This window comes from Rhineura floridana, chromosome 15 (assembly GCF_030035675.1).
Source record: "Rhineura floridana isolate rRhiFlo1 chromosome 15, rRhiFlo1.hap2, whole genome shotgun sequence".
Taxonomy (NCBI): domain Eukaryota; kingdom Metazoa; phylum Chordata; class Lepidosauria; order Squamata; family Rhineuridae; genus Rhineura; species Rhineura floridana.
The window spans coordinates 7,373,290-7,388,908 of record NC_084494.1 but is presented as its reverse complement, the minus strand read 5'-3'; the positions used below and the strand labels follow the sequence as shown (position 1 = coordinate 7,388,908).

Genomic DNA, 15,619 nt, shown 5'->3' with positions numbered 1-15,619 from the left:
GTGTGCTGTACAAGAGAACCAAAACTGCACAACTTACATCACGCCCTGGGTTTCCTGGCTTTCCCTGAAGACCAAAGTCGCCCCTCTCACCTTTTTGCCCCTGAAGGAAACAATGAAGAAGGACAAGTGTTAGTAATTAATTCAATATCCCCCTTGATTCTACTCTAGGACAGCCTTCCCCAACCTGGTGCCCTCCAGATGTTCTGGACTACAGCTCCCATCAGCATGTGCTGGCTGGGGCTGATGGGTGTCATAGTCCAAAGCAGCTGGAGGGCACCAGATTGGGGAAGGCTGCTCTAGGAACATCACTGGGATCACCACAGCCTGGAGTCCCGTGGTTCCTTGCTTCCTGGCTGTCATCCACTCTTTGTAACCATCCAGAGAGCCTCAGCTGATCTTGCTCTTATCACAGCTTCTCTAGAGAGCTCCCAAGAGTCCTTTCCCAGAAAGCTAGGAGGCACCTTGGGATCATTCTGGATGAAAGGTGGTATAAAAATGCCACATATCAAAAAGATAAATGAATAGATTTCTTGTGGCAGAACCTCCGGTCATGAGGTGTGAGGAGAAGAACTTTCAATGGGCCACCTTCCCTTGGACCAGCTACATTTCTTCTCCAAAACTAGGAAACTTACCTTCTCCGCAAAAGTTCCAGGCAATCCTGGTGGTCCCTATTAGCAACAAAATGGTTCATTAATTAGTGGGGTAGATTTGTGTAGCCCAAGCTATCCCAAATGCTCAGGGCTGGATTTAGCAAATCAACATACACAGCATTGCTTAGAGACCTTCATGTTTGGTGTTTGGAGGGAAGGAAGTTATGGGCACCCCCTACAACACCATCCCAGCCTGAGGACGTAGCTCTCTCATCAGACTCAGCCTCTGCAGATAACTCCCATGTAGAGGCTTCTGCTCCTGAGCCATGCAACAGCATATGACTGCAAAATCAATAATGGGTCCTTTAAAGGTTGCAGACAGGGATTCTATGGGTGGGGGTGGGGAGAGGTCAAGCCACTAGAAGGCCATGTCATCCATTTTTAGCAATAAGTATATTTGATTTGTTTTAATGATTTTTTTTTGTTTTTAAACTAAGCTTTTTGCTTTGTTTGCAACCCATGCTGCAATCATTAATTGATCAGAGGCGGGGGGGAAATTGAAATAATTTCAATTCATCTACCTTAGATTCATCTTTCCATCTTAACAATGAGTATGCCTAAGAGGAAATCCTTTACATGAATGACAATACACCTAAACATTCCAAATGACTGCTTCTTATGGGCAGCATTGCACTCTATTGATCTGTTGAAAGGCAAGCCAATTTCATCTTGTTGTTCCTGGTGGCTTCTTATGATGTGATCAATACTTCCTCTGCTAAATCTTAATACCTGTTGTAGTTGTTTTACTGTTCTCTACACCGCTTAGAGATCTTTTTATATATTAAGCGGTATAGAAATAGTCTAAATAAATAAATAATACGCCTTCAAATAAGTCCTGGTCCTTTGCGGAGACATTTCCCATAGCTCAGCCAGCAGGGCCTACTGGGAGCTGCCCAAGGTCCTGGCCCTGACCTGCCTGGATCACATCTGATCTGACGAGAAAAGCTCTCTTTCTCTCTCTCTCCCCGAGAGCCAGTGTGGCGTAGTGGTTAAGGTGTTGGACTACGACCTGGGAGACCAGGATTCGAATCCCCACACAGCCATGAAGCTCATTGGGTGATATTGGGCCAGTCACTGCCTCTCAGCGTCATGAAAACCTTATTCATAGGATTGCCATAAGTCAGAATCGAAGGCAGTACATTTTTATTGTTCCCACGTACCCCAAGAGCCCCTAGCCTCAGCATAACAAGGCAGAGGATAATGTCAAGCACTAAGCAGATTGGGCAGTGGCAGTGGTGATAAAGCCTCTATCGCCTAGAAGCTAAGCTGCCTGTTTGTGTCACATTAGGCTCTGGCTGTCATTGGCTGAATTACTCTGATCTCAGAGGGCAGTGGTACAGGCAGTGGGTCTGGGGAAATGAGGGGAAGAGGAAGCAGCGGCCTAGGAAAGGAGTAGGCAGAGAATAGGGGGGTTGGAGCAAAAAGCCTTCTGGGGGCACAGAGAAAGCCAAAGGGAGAAGGAAAGGAGGAGAGAGAATGGGCAGAAAGGAGAGTCGTTTGCGGTCCCTCTTAGGAGAGAAAGGCTGAATTCTTTATAACAGTTTGAAATATACAGCCAAAGGCTTTGGCTCTGGTAAAATCCGTAAGTACCAGCACATTTCTGAGTTTTTGTTAATGCATTAAGCAGAGAGTGCAGAAACAGCTGGCCAGACACAGGCAGATGCAGACACACACAGTGATATCACAGGCCTAGCCACAGGAAGCTGTAACTTAAATATTTATCATTCACTGGATAAACTTTGGCCCTGAACACACTGGCCCTTCTTCAAATCAGTATCTTTAAAAGTGGAAAAGAAGGGCAGACATTCTGAAAAACAGCAAAGGGAAGATCACAAAGTGTGAAGTGATGGGTCAGTAAAAGGTCAGAGCTGGGTCACTTGGGTCGAGGGAGGCCTGTCAACTGATGACCTGCTAAGCTCAAGCTGTATTTGATAGATGCAGGCCCTGCTGAGGTCAGGCTGAACCAAGAAGGCTAAAGAGAATTTGGTGCATGGGCTTCAATGCAGGGATATCTGAGGAGACAGATAAGGAAGATGCCATTGAGTGGACCAACCTCTGCCAGTCAGATGCCGGAGTATGCACAGCTCTATAGCACTCCTTTGTATCAAAGACTGGTGATGTCCCAAAGTTCTGTCCAAGACCAGGTCATGGATAAACCCTGGCTATCCTAAATTTGAGCCACTGCTGATATTCTCTCTGGCCTAATCTCCTAATCCTCACCAAAGCAGTAAATTTGTGCCTAAACTGCACCAAGGGATGATAATTTTGGTTTCTCTCCATTTCTCATTTTTCTAATCTTAAATTCAGTTCTCCACATTTCCACATCAATTTGTAATTTTTAAAAAAAGTTCTCATGCATTTTAGTGCTAATTTCTCATAGTATTCACATTTTTGTATGCAGTTTTGCCTATTATTTTTGCAAAGGAATGTCCCCTAATATAATGCATTTTTCTACATTTTTTCACTAATTTGTTTATATGGACACTTTACACTAATATATGCATTTTTGTACACACTATAAAGTGTGTGGTGGGAGAACAGTATTGCAAAATGTGGAGAAATGCTTGTGTTTTCAGTTTGCATCTTGTTCTGAAAAGTGCAAATTAGGTAAATTCGCTTTCAAATGTGAACTGAATCAAATTTATTCCCCATCCCTAGCTGCGCCCTCTTCAGGTTGCAAGTGAGGGACTCATGTGACAGGATTCTCCTCCACATAAAACAATTCTCTGCATGTAGAAAAGAAGATGTCAGGGAGAAGGATTAGAGACTAAACTTTCCCCTCAACATGCTACTTTTCTATCTGGACAGACTTGTCTGGTATGGAAAAGAGCAGTCTATCATGTGAGCCCCCACTTGTACCAGACTGAAGTGGTACAGTCCAGACACTAATTTCCTACTTCAGTGAGAACTAGGCCTTGTATCCTGGGAACACCAGGACGTAGGCACACTACAGAGTCTGTCATTTCCCCTCCTTTGGAGTTCCCTTTTACTCCAGGAAAGCATCACATATGACATGCTCACAAACTGCAAGTTCTATCGTATTTTCATGCTACTCATATATTGCTGCTAAGGCTGAGCAGAAACTTCACCCAAAATAATTTTCAACTTGAAACTGAGAAATAACTGGAAAGCTTGGCCATTTTAACTGCTGCCACCCATTTCACAGTCCTGGCAGAAGCCATCCCCACCCCCCACTTCCACCAGAATGTATTAGAATGAGCACAGAAAGCATTGTCCTCACTCTGATTGGCTCAAGAACAATATGGAAGCCCCAATCCTGCAAATGGTAACCTGTTTCTAACTGCAGGTGATACTGTGGTTTTCCATGCCTTACATATTAATCTGTTGGTGACCAGTACTGCCTATGAAGCCACCACTGTAAGCTGTTGTTGTTGTTATGTGCTTTCAAGTCGACGACAACATATGGCGACCCTATGAATCAGCGACCTCAAGTAGCATCTGTTATAAACCACACTGTTTAGATCTTGTAACTTCAGGTCTGTGGCTTCCTTTATGGAATCAATCCATCTCTTGTTTGGCTTTCCTCTTTTTCTACTCCCTTCTGTTTTCCCCAGCATTATTGTCTTTTCTAGTGAATCATGTCTTCTCATTATGTGTCCAAAGTATAATAACCTCAGTTTCATCATTTTACCTTCTAATGACAGTTCTGTTTTACTGTGCGTACGTACATAAGTACTGTATGTAGAAAAGTACTGTACGTACTTCTCAAGAAACCATAGCAATGGTGTATCTCAAACTAGGGATGGGCAACCTTTTTTTCTCTTGAGGGCTGTATTCCCTTGTAGGTAATCTCTTGGGGGCTGCATCCTGGCAATTGGTGGAGCTAGAGTCAAGAATGGGCAAGATCAGAACCAAAGGTGGTCAGTGCTAGAGCCAAAGGTAAGTAAAGCCCTAAACAGTTTGGCACCAGGGGCTGAAGGGAGTTGTAGTCCAAGACATCTGGAAGGCACAAATTGGATAAGGCTGTTGTGAACACATGCTTACCCTTCCTCCTTGTTCTCCTTTGGGGCCTTCAGCACACTTCAGAAAAGATAAGGAACAAACAGGAGGGGAGTTAGGACAGCAACACTGGTCAAAGGAGAGGTGAGAGAGGCCGAGCAGGCATCATCACTTTCCAGGGATGGGAGACAGCTTACCTGCAATGGGGCTTCAGGAGAGATCCTGACACAGTCAGCACCCTAGAGAACAACAACAACAATAACAACAGTAATAATAATAATAATGAAGAAGAAGAATTGTGCCCCAAGGCAAACATGTTGATCCCCAGAACATGAGTCAGAGAAGTTACAGGAGTCAGTCCATGTGACAGCCCACCCAAGAATACAATGGAGACGTGTGGGTGGGGGAAGCCATCCATACTTACACGATCGCCTTTCTCCCCTTTGGATCCATAGGTCCCTGGTGGTCCACGTTCACCTTTCCCACCCTGCGTGAAAGAGGAGGAGTCCCTTGAGAAAAGGACTGTTTCATGCCAGCAAAAAGAAAACTAGTCCACCAGGCAGAAGACATTTCCCCAGCCCCCAAATCAAACACAAAAAACACACGTCGTGGATGAGAGCAGCACACGATGACAAAAATATGACTTCACTTGATGTCTGCATGCAAACACATATACCATCTCATTAATCTCCATCACATGTAAACACCATCCTTGCCCTTCACACGCACCCTCCCTATTTGGGGGAGAGTAAAACGGGGTCAGGATTAAGACTGAGAGGGGATATGAGAGAGAATAACAGTGACATCATAGGCATGGGAGTGGAAGTTCTCCCACTGTCTGCTTCAGATCTCTAGTCTGAAAATTAATAGCAGGCTTAGGGCACAATCCAACTTGTATTTGCGCTGCGCTGGGGGGAGTTGGATGTGGCGGACCCCTGGCAGTGCTGGCAGGCTCCCAGCACCACCAGGCTCTGCCTGGCTCTGCTGGGAGAAGCCCCTCATCCAGGCTGAGACTTGGTTCCACTGGGACCCTGCCAGCTCAGCCAGGGGGGCTGCCCGGTGCATATGGAAAGCCGCCAGAAGCCAGAGGAAGGTCCCCAAATAGGTGCTGATCTGAGCAATATTTCCGCTGGGAAATAGGCTGACAGAGTAAAAGTATTTCAGTGCCAGTCAGTGGGGAGTGCTTACTCCCCAGCAGGAGTATTTGTGGGAGCCAGCTTTTGACTTCAGGCCCCCCTGCGTGGCTCCTAAATGAGCCAGTGGTCAGCCTGTCTGCTGGCTCCTGAACAGCGAGTGAATGCCACAGAGCTTCCCACCAGTTCCTTCCCTACCGCCTCCCCCATATCCCACCAGCGTCTGACCAAGTCGCCTGACTTGGATTGCTCTGCTCACAGCTTTTCCAACAACAGTGGTTGGCCTTCCTTACAATGCCTGTCTTCTGGAATTTGATGGCAAATCAAGGCTGTACCTTAACCACTCTATCCATTTAAAGCACATGACTTTCCCCAAAGAATCCTGGGAACTGTCATTTGTTGAGGGTACTGGGAGTTGTAGCTTTGTGAGTGATGAACTATAGCAGATATTCAAAAAAACCATTAGAAGATCGATTGTGCATATGTGGGTCGGGACAAATAGAAGGCATGGAGCACTATATACTACACTGCGCTCTGTACGACTCACCAAGGACAAAGTTCATTTTCCCCTTTCAGTCTTTATTAGAAGGCCAGTCAGATGAACTTAAGGTAAGATGGCTACAGGCAGACAAAGACAAATTCGTCACCTACAGGGTAGCCCTGTTTGCACTAGCCGCAGCGAAGATAAGAATGGCCTTCCTAAAACACATGAGTCCTACCAACAAAGGGAGACTCACCTGAGCACATTTTAACCTAAACAAATGAATAAATGAAATAAATACCAACATTTCTATAATCATTTTAATTAGTTTTTGAAAACTCAGGGTCTTATTTATGTATCATTGGATAGATTCCTGATGTCTTATATACGTTTTATATGTATGTTTTACCAGATGTTTTACATTGACATTCACATTGTAATGGCCATTGGCTAAAAACAATAAACTATTACCTCTACTGCTATAGTTCCAGGATTCTTTGGGGGAAGCAACATGCTTTAAATGCAGTGTGTGTATGCAGCCTCAGAAATCAGCACACTCTAGTCCCCCTCACCTTACATCATTACATATATCCCCAAATGAAAATATTTGCAACTTACAGAAATCTGTTTGTGTGCGGTAACTGCAAAGCTTGCAGAACAACATGGTGGATTTATTTATTTATTTAAAAGCATTTATAAACTGTTTAATATTTAAAAATCACTAAATGATGACAGTAATTAAGCAGTAACAGGGAAAATAACATGCCTGGAAAAGATGATGAAAGGAATAGTACCATTTAAGCACACAGCATGCATTGTGGACTCTTAGAATTAGAGGTGGGAGGATCTGTCAGTTTCATTTCTCTCAGTTTCTCATTTTTCCAATCTTAAATTCAGTTCTCCACATTTCTGAAGCCATTTGCCTGTTTGTTTGTTTTTAAAAAATCCTCATGGAAATTCTTCACGATTTTAGTGCGAATTGCTCCTAGTAAACACATTTTTGTATACAGTTTTGACAAATGTACACATTTTGGCAAGCAACTTCTAATATAACATATTTTTGTATGTTATTTTCACTAACACATTCATTTTTATGCACATTTTCCCCTATTGTGCATTTTTGTAAACATTGGTTGGAAAACTGCATCGTGAAATTTGGATAAGTGTGAATTTCAAAGGATGGCTGTATTTCAGTTTGCATATTATTTCGGCAAGTGTGAATCTGATAGATTCGGCTTCAGCTGTGAATTAAATCAAATTTCTCCTGCATCCCTAGTTAGATTCAATATGCAAATACATACTACAATCTGGGGAATGTCTTGGATGGGGTAACTTACATATTTTGGTGTGTGTATATCTATCTATCTATCTATCTATCTATCTATCTATCTATCTATCTATCTATCTATCTATCATATATATAATAAAAATAAGGTTTTAAAAGGAAATACAAAATATCAGCAGTCTTTTTTAACCTAGCTAATGATGGCAAGCCAGACAGTTAATTCTTCTTGAGAGATAGCAACAGAAGCTTAGGACCCCGGACCCCAAAGGGACTCCCCCCAAACACGCATTCACAATTTAGTTAAGGTCATAGAACCTCCCATCAGAAAGGTGAAAGACTTACCTTTAAGCCTGGTGGACCCAATGTGGCCTGAAGGGATAAAAACAAAATAAATACCTCTGCTAGATACCTCAAGGATCGTTCTGTATGCCAAGAGTAAGTAAAAGAAGGAATTAGGTCAAATGGGAGGAGATTGAAAAGCAAGCGTTCATGCTGATAAAATGTTAAAACTATAAGGGACTGTGTAACGTTAGCAACAGGCCTCAAACCTAAGAGGCTGCCATAAAGAAGATGGAGAGGAACTCTTTCCTTCTTCCCCCAGGGGAAAGATAATGGGAAAGAGAGTCAAGTTGCTAGAAAGAAAATGTTGGTGTCTTATCAAGGGGGTGGGGGAAGTGCCTCTCTATAATAGCTATTGTTGAGCAATGAAACATCCAGCAAAAGTATCAGGAACCTGATAGAGAGGATGGAATCGAGCACTAGTCATGACGAGCCTTGGTGGCTGAGTCAGGCCCATGGGGCCAATTCTGTCTGCTGGAATGAGGGGCAAGATTCCTGCATAGCTACAGAGATGAGCGGTGGATATCCAAGGAGGTAATCTGTGGCAACGAGCAGGAGAGGCTGAAAGAAGCAGACGCAGGTGGGTGTAGGGGCAGAAATCCCAAGTAAAGAAATCCAGGATTTGTGCAGAAGCAGCTCAACAGGGGAGCAGAGGCACGCTACACTAGCTTCCCAGAACATGGGTCTCTGTTGCTTACCAGGAGGGAGAGAGGGTTTGAGAGAAGCTGGCACAATAAAAAGGGCCAGCCCTACCATTAGGCAGAGTGAGGCAGCCAACTCAGGTGGCAGATGGTGTGTGTGGGGGTAATGGGGAACCCAGCAAGGTGTTGCAGGGCTGAATTGTGTGGGCCTCATGGCCCAGCCTGTGCCCCTAAGAGTGACATTGACTTATCACCAATTTTTGAAAGAAGGTTCAATAACAAATCTGATGAATTTCTATACATGGGACACTGGGAAGGGGCACATCTTGTCTTTTGCCTCAGCCAGAAAGATGTCTCGGACTGGCCCTGGCCAGACAGCACCAAATGACTTGCTCTAGCCTTTTGATGTTAAAAGGTGACTCTTTTCTGGTCTGGCCAGTCTTACTGGTGTTTAGGTTCAAAACCCACTGCAGACACTTCTGCTGTTTTTATGTTCAATCCATGCAACTCAACATTGCCTCCCCTGTCTCCCCCCCACCCACACACACACACATCGAAGTAAAAGTGACCCTGAGCTTTGGCTCTGAGCTTAAAACATAACAGTGGAAAACTGGCCATCACCACGATGAATAAAAAGCCCCTGTCAAAAGTTCTGCAGCTGCTGTACTCATTGACTTAGCAGGATCCCCTTGCCAGGAGGGAGGTACATGAGGAGACGATAAGAATGAGATTATGACTAGAAGTTACAGGGGGACAAGTGCTTTAAGCATCACTCAGAGAAGAACTGGACTGGGAATCTCTCCGATGTTTTTTTTATATTTAGGAGTGTTCAGAGCGTATTCTGAGAGGGGTCAGACTAGCCCTACCTTGTTTTTCAGTGCCCTGAAATATAGGTCACCAGCATGAAAAGGCTGCCCCTGAGCATATCTAGAGTGCATTCCTCTCCTACTGAGGAACCACAGCCCATCCTTACTCATCTGGGATTATGAGGCAAGGCTTCCACAGTTGAAGGAGAGACTTTTGTGCAAATTTGAGTGCTGACTGGTAGAAACCTTTGCTTTGCTTTGCTTTAAGAACATTCTTCAATCAAAGAACGTGAGTCTTGCTGGATTTCTCAAAATTGGGCCTATCTAATCAACCACCTGGTTTCCAGCAGTGGCTAGCCAAAAGCTTTCAGAAAGTCCTCTGAGGCAGTATAGGCTGGAGGCTCCATTTCAATGGAGCAGTGGAATCCACTCTGGGTTTTAATCTTCACTTTCAAGGAGCTGCCCAAGGTTCAGACTAACACTTGGAGTGAATTCCACTGCCCCACTGACATGGAGCCACCGGCTGTCACTGCTCTGGTGCAAAGTCACAGTCTTTTTCCTTTGCCCCATGGAAGTAATTAGGAGCCATTCACTTATATGGGAGAAAGTGATAGGATGGACTCCTATTTTCTATCTAGAGAGTTGCTGCCAGTCAGTGTAAACAATATTGAGTTAGATGGACAAATGGTTTGACATGGAACAAAGTGGGCTCAGTGACACAGCACATGGTTTACAAGCAGAAGACCCCTAGCATCTCCACATAGGGCTGGGCATGTCCCCTGTCTGAAACCCTGGAGAGATGCTGCCAGTCAGTGGTGGCAATGCTGAGCTAGACAGACCAGTGGTATAAGTCAGTGTAAGGCAACTTCTTACAGTTCTCCTTGTGTATGTCTATGCACACCTATCTTTCCCTGTTCCCCAGTTCAAGCCACTGAGCCCCCATCAGTGTGCACCCAGGGACTTAAATGGCTGAAAGAGACTTAACGACACCAATCTGTGGCTTTCCCCTCACAAATTCCTGTGCAACATCTTGGCAGTTCCACCGCCTTGTCCTGCGGAGCAGCCACTAGATAAACACGGAGGAAAGAGTCCTTCTGATGCACCCTCTCCTCCCACCTCCTCCCCATCTCTTCCTTTCATCCTCTGTAGTTGCATGTGCCAAACTGGTTGCCATGGGAACCCTTGCTGACATCTGGAAGGCATCCGAGATTTCTTCAGTGATCCAGATGTTTCTGTGGAGGCAAGCCAGAAGGAACAGGGGAACGTGGTGGAAGAATGGGTGGGATGACAGGGACAGTTCCTTGTGAAAAGTGTTCGGGCAGAGTTGGACATTCAGCCAACTGGAACAGGTAAAAGGACTTTGAAGGGGGAGAAAGAGGATGGAAATCCAGGTTCCAGGGAAGGAGCCTGCCACTGGGATGAATGAACAAATGAATCAATGAATGAATCAATGGTCCCTGTTGAGGTTTAAGTTCTGCAGCTGCTGTGAAGTCTTTTGAGTCAGCAGAGGTAGGCTGCCAAATTGGGAAAGATCTAAGAATACAGCCTTGTCCCATTAGATGTCCTGTGCGTGTGTATGGGAGCAGAGGGTTCAGGTGATGTCAACATTACTCACACAACTGGGAGTTAATGGCAGTTGCTCCACTACTTTTGGGCACTGCATATTCAAGTATGATTGGAGCTGCAAAAGCTTCAATTGGAAAATAGTTTTCCTGTGCCTTTAACCAGTGGTGGCTGATGGCACCATATCAGCAGAATCCACTCTGTATTTTAGTCTGAACATTTCAGCACCTTGGGCAGCTCCTTGAAAGTTTGGACTAAAACCCAGAGCAGATTCCACTGCCCCACTGACATGGAGCCACCAGCCTTTAACACCAGTCTGATGCAAGGAAATCAAGCAGGTGACACTTTTTCTGGCATTATGTTAGAGCCATGAGGAAAATTTCTCTTGCCAATATCTGCATGCCAGGTTGCGGATCAAAGTATAGGAACCCTGCAAGAAAAATGCTGGCAGCCTTAATGCCATCAGAACTGGAAGCCTTTCCTCCATTTTCAAGTTTGTGGAGGCAGGCTGTGGCAACTTGGTGGTGAAGGAAAGCACTCTGTATATGCTCTGTATATTGCCAAAGCTGCTGTTGCTGTTCATAACATGAAGGAGGTAGAGGACGCCATGCTTATGTTTGACAAGACCACCAGCAGACACAGAGAATATTCAAAAGCCAGCGGGAAAACATTTCAACCTCCCAGAACACTGTGTAAGCAACTTCACTGAGTGGCAACCTTGGTGCAAAGGAACTTCAAAGAGAGACTGGAACATGAAACCTTCTAGGACGTCATGGGGGGGCAAGGACTTCACCCACATGAAAGTGGCAGATGGAGGGAGGAAGAACCCTCTGTGAGAGGCAGGGAAGAGGAGATTTCCCAGGCTGAGAGACTGGAAGAGGAAAGGAAAGCTCCCAGGTGGGAGGGTCTGCCATTTTCTGTGAGGGCGGGAGGGGAGAATTAAGCACGACTTTTGTATAGAAACCAGACTGTACTTGTACATTGTTTTTGTATTTTATATATCTTGCTTCTGATTTCCCCCTCCCTTAATTATATCTTAGGTTGTTGCTGTTATATATGTATGGCATTTTACAGTTGAACCTGAGATAAGTAGGTCATAACTTATGTTGTGAAACTTTGTATTTTACTGAGTATTTCTCATTATAATTGCTTTAATTTTTTATATTGTATAGATATTATGTAGTTGATATATATTGTTTTTTTCCATTCTGTGTTGTAAACCACACTGGGGTCTCTTGACAAAGGGTGGTATATAAGTGGAATAAAATAAATAAATAAATAATCTAGTATCAATTGTTATTTACCATTCTCCCAGACCTGGTATTAGAATCAGGTTTTGGCCCTGGTTGCTGCTGAGTCCTGATTCTAATCTAGGCCTGCTGGTAAGGCAGACCCCACTCTTGAATATTCTGTTGGCAACCACAGATGCCACACCTGGGATTCTTTGTCTTCTTGAGCTCCAGGTCGTCTTATCTCTTAGCTTGTTTTATCTCAATGAGCTGCTTCGTTCGGACCAGAGTTCCTGACCATTTGACCTATGGAGGTTCTTTACAAATCCACAAATAGATAGATCCCTCTTCTGGATCACATGCAGCCAAGTCCCCAAATGATGGATCCCATTCTTAACACCATGCAGCCAAGTTCCAAACTCCCACTGAGGGAATAGCCATTTATATGCCAGATTCTTGACAATTAGAAAAAGAAGGAACAAAGGGAATTAAGAAGACCGGTTGCTTACTGCTGGGCCTTTGCATCTTGAGCTAGTATCCATCAGCCCACCGCATCCAAAGCTCATTAGAAAATTAATGCATTATTAATATCAACTCTTTGACTTACATTTGCATGTGGAGGCTTCTGTGGACAAGGGGGACACTGCAAAAGAAGAAGAGAATGAGAAAACAGGGAAAGAAAATCCCTTGTAATAAAAGCTGCAATTTTTACAATGTAGTTCTATGCATGTTTATTCAGAAGTAAGTCCTGCTGCATGCAGTGGGGGCTTTTCCTCAGGTATATGTGCCTAGAATTTGAGCCCTAGTAAATTATTATAGTCTCCTTCATCCTTGTGCCTTCCAGACATTTTGGACTACAACTCTCGTCAGCCACAGCCACTGGTAGGAGCAGAAGTCCAAAACTTATGGAGGGCACTAGGTTCGAGGAAGCTAGTATTGGTTAAAAACATTTTGATCAATTCAAATGATGCTGCCATGAATTGGGCAGCATATTTTTTTTAAACAAACAAACAAACAAACAGTGAATTGCTTTAACTGCAGGAAGCGGGCATCTTTTTTTTTAAAAGGCATTCCTGCTTCTGCCACACTGAGGAGGAACCACCTTGCTTAACATGATGCCTTCTGCAGCCCAAGTATACATCAATGACAAATAAAAAGAATGTTTTTCTTCATGTGCAAACATGTGCAGGCTTACTAGTTCAATTCATTCATTGACTTAAACCCAAGCAAACACCTTCTCTGATTTCCAATCAGTTTGAATCCTCTTAGATTCAGTTTGCAAGTACTGGCCAAGCAGCTTAGTAAACAGGGTAGGAAGTCTAAAGTGATGTAGTGAAGGCACTCAGTTGTTTGAAAGACAGCTGGCTCCATCTCCTCTCCTTAGCAAAGTTCTGGGCACAGCCAAAGGCTTATATTATATGTGTGAGGGTTTGTGGCTTGGCCTCTGTTTCCTCCCACCAAACCAGTTAAGTGTGAGATGCTCCCCTATCAGCAAGGTATATGGTAGGGGCATGTGAAACCTGTCCATCTATTTCAGCACAGCATCCCATTTTTCTGCCCCATCAGCTCAAATATTCACAGAAACTCCAGAGCATTTTAGATCACCTTGCTTTTAAGCATATACTAAATGTGCAATTAGGCATGCATTTGAATACACATTAAAATGTGGATGAGAGCCAGTGTGGTGTAGTGGTTAAGGTGCTGGACTACAACCTGGGAGACCAGGGTTCGAATCCCCACATAGCCATGAAGCTCACTGGGTGACCTTGGGCCAGTCACTGCCTCTCAGCCTCAGAGGAAGGCAATGGTAAACCCCCTCTGAATACCGCTTACCATGAAAACCCTATTCATAGGGTTGCCATAAGTCGGGATCGACTTGAAGGTAGTCCATTTCATTTTCAAAATGTGGATTCTCTTCATTGTTTTCAGTGGGATGGAAACTGAACTGTAGAGGCTGCCGTCCTTTATTTTCAATGGATTCAGATGCGCAACCCCTTCATAATCAACCATCACTACCATGGCTAAGTTCCGTAAGCACTTATGCATCCAACCACATTTTTGCTAACAGAAAGTAAGCTTTATGGTTTTCAGAGCTTACCTCAGATTAACCCAGAACTGGCCTGAGTACTGTTTTGGAGAGAGGGGAGGGGGGTAGTCAGGAGTTCTGATGCCTCTGTATGGTAGAAGATGTGGCAGGGTGTAGATGAAGCACCACCCATTGATCCTCTGCAGGTGGCCTGGCGTTCTTCCCATTCTGGGTTTTTGCAGAGTCTTTAACCCACACCCATATAAACAAATTGATCCATTAGTTTGCATGAAGGTGGATAAAAGATCATGCAGAGGCAAACACTGATGGTAGTGGTTAGAGAAGTCAATCTCTGTGGGTCCATCTTGGTTTTTGCCCTTGTGTTGTCTTAATCTCCCCCTGTTAAATGCAACAGAGTGAGATGCCTCCATTGCATTTAATGCAGGAAGAATGAGCCAGTAATTCTTCTCCTGGTCAGATTTTAATTGAAGCAGAAGAATAATATCGGGGACTTAAATCTGGCTTCTCCTTTGAGACATGCTTGAGTGAACCCCCAAAGTTCTTTTCCAAGCCTAGTTCAAAAGAACATTGCTGGCACTTGTAGGTTGAATGAGAGATTCAGTGGGTTCAGAGGAATTGTCAGTACCAACAGAATGACAACATCCACATCAACCTGCCATTTGACCATGGCATCCATAATAGACTGAATGGGCTGTTGCAATTAGGGATGGCGGAGAAATTCAATTCAGTTCACATTTGAAGCCGAATCTATGAAATTTGCACTTTCTGAAACACATGAACCAAAACACAGCCATCCTTTGAAATTTGCACTTATCTGAAGTTTGTGATGCAGATCTCCAACCCAACCAGTGTCTACAAACAATGCATATATTAGGGGAAAGTGTGCATAAAATGAATTTATTCATGAAAATAAAATACAAAATGTATTATATTAGGATAAGCTGCTTGCAAAAATGTGTGTTAATCAAAACTGTATACAAAAATATGTTCATTAGAAGAAATTCACACGAAAATGCTAATGAATTTTCATGAGGATTTTTTTTTTAAAAAAATTCACTGCTGCAGAAATGTGGAGAACTGCATTTAAGAATGGAAAAATTCGGAAGTGAGAGAAGTGAAATGGACAGATTTTATCTCTAGTTGCAACTTCGAAGGTGTGTTATGAAGGCTGCAATTCCTGACTGTGTAAATGAGCCCCAGAGCACAGGACACTTTGCTTGCCTCCTTTCAGGCACTGATAGTTTAGGAGTCTGGAACTTACAAAGAAGCCTTCAGAAGAAACTGTTTACTGAGAGCTCTCCAGGAAAGGATTAGCATCAACGAAGTTGTAAATGCTACAAGCTAACCAGGGACACAGCAGGTTTTTGATTCTGAACCCCTAAAGGGTCTGGAATAACACTGAAAGAGTGTGTGTGTGTGTTTGTGTGTGTGTGTGTCTTGGTTTGTTCTTTGACTCTTCTGTCTCACTTGCCTCCCATCTGCCCA

General features: G+C 43.9%; 1 protein-coding gene across 8 annotated transcripts in view; it reads right to left on the bottom strand.

Annotated features, from left to right (window-relative positions):
- COL16A1 (collagen type XVI alpha 1 chain) overlaps positions 1–15,619 on the bottom strand; it is a 222,831-nt gene that overhangs the window by 107,378 nt on the left and 99,834 nt on the right. For all 8 annotated transcript variants that reach the window (XM_061597039.1, XM_061597036.1, XM_061597040.1 and 5 more), the window contains 7 exons: positions 12,695–12,730; positions 7,852–7,878; positions 5,035–5,097; positions 4,808–4,849; positions 4,656–4,691; positions 633–668; positions 38–100 (listed from right to left, as the gene is read on the bottom strand). In XM_061597039.1, coding sequence (XP_061453023.1) covers positions 38–100; positions 633–668; positions 4,656–4,691; positions 4,808–4,849; positions 5,035–5,097; positions 7,852–7,878; positions 12,695–12,730 — 303 coding nt within the window. The remainder of the gene's footprint in view (positions 1–37; positions 101–632; positions 669–4,655; positions 4,692–4,807; positions 4,850–5,034; positions 5,098–7,851; positions 7,879–12,694; positions 12,731–15,619) is intronic.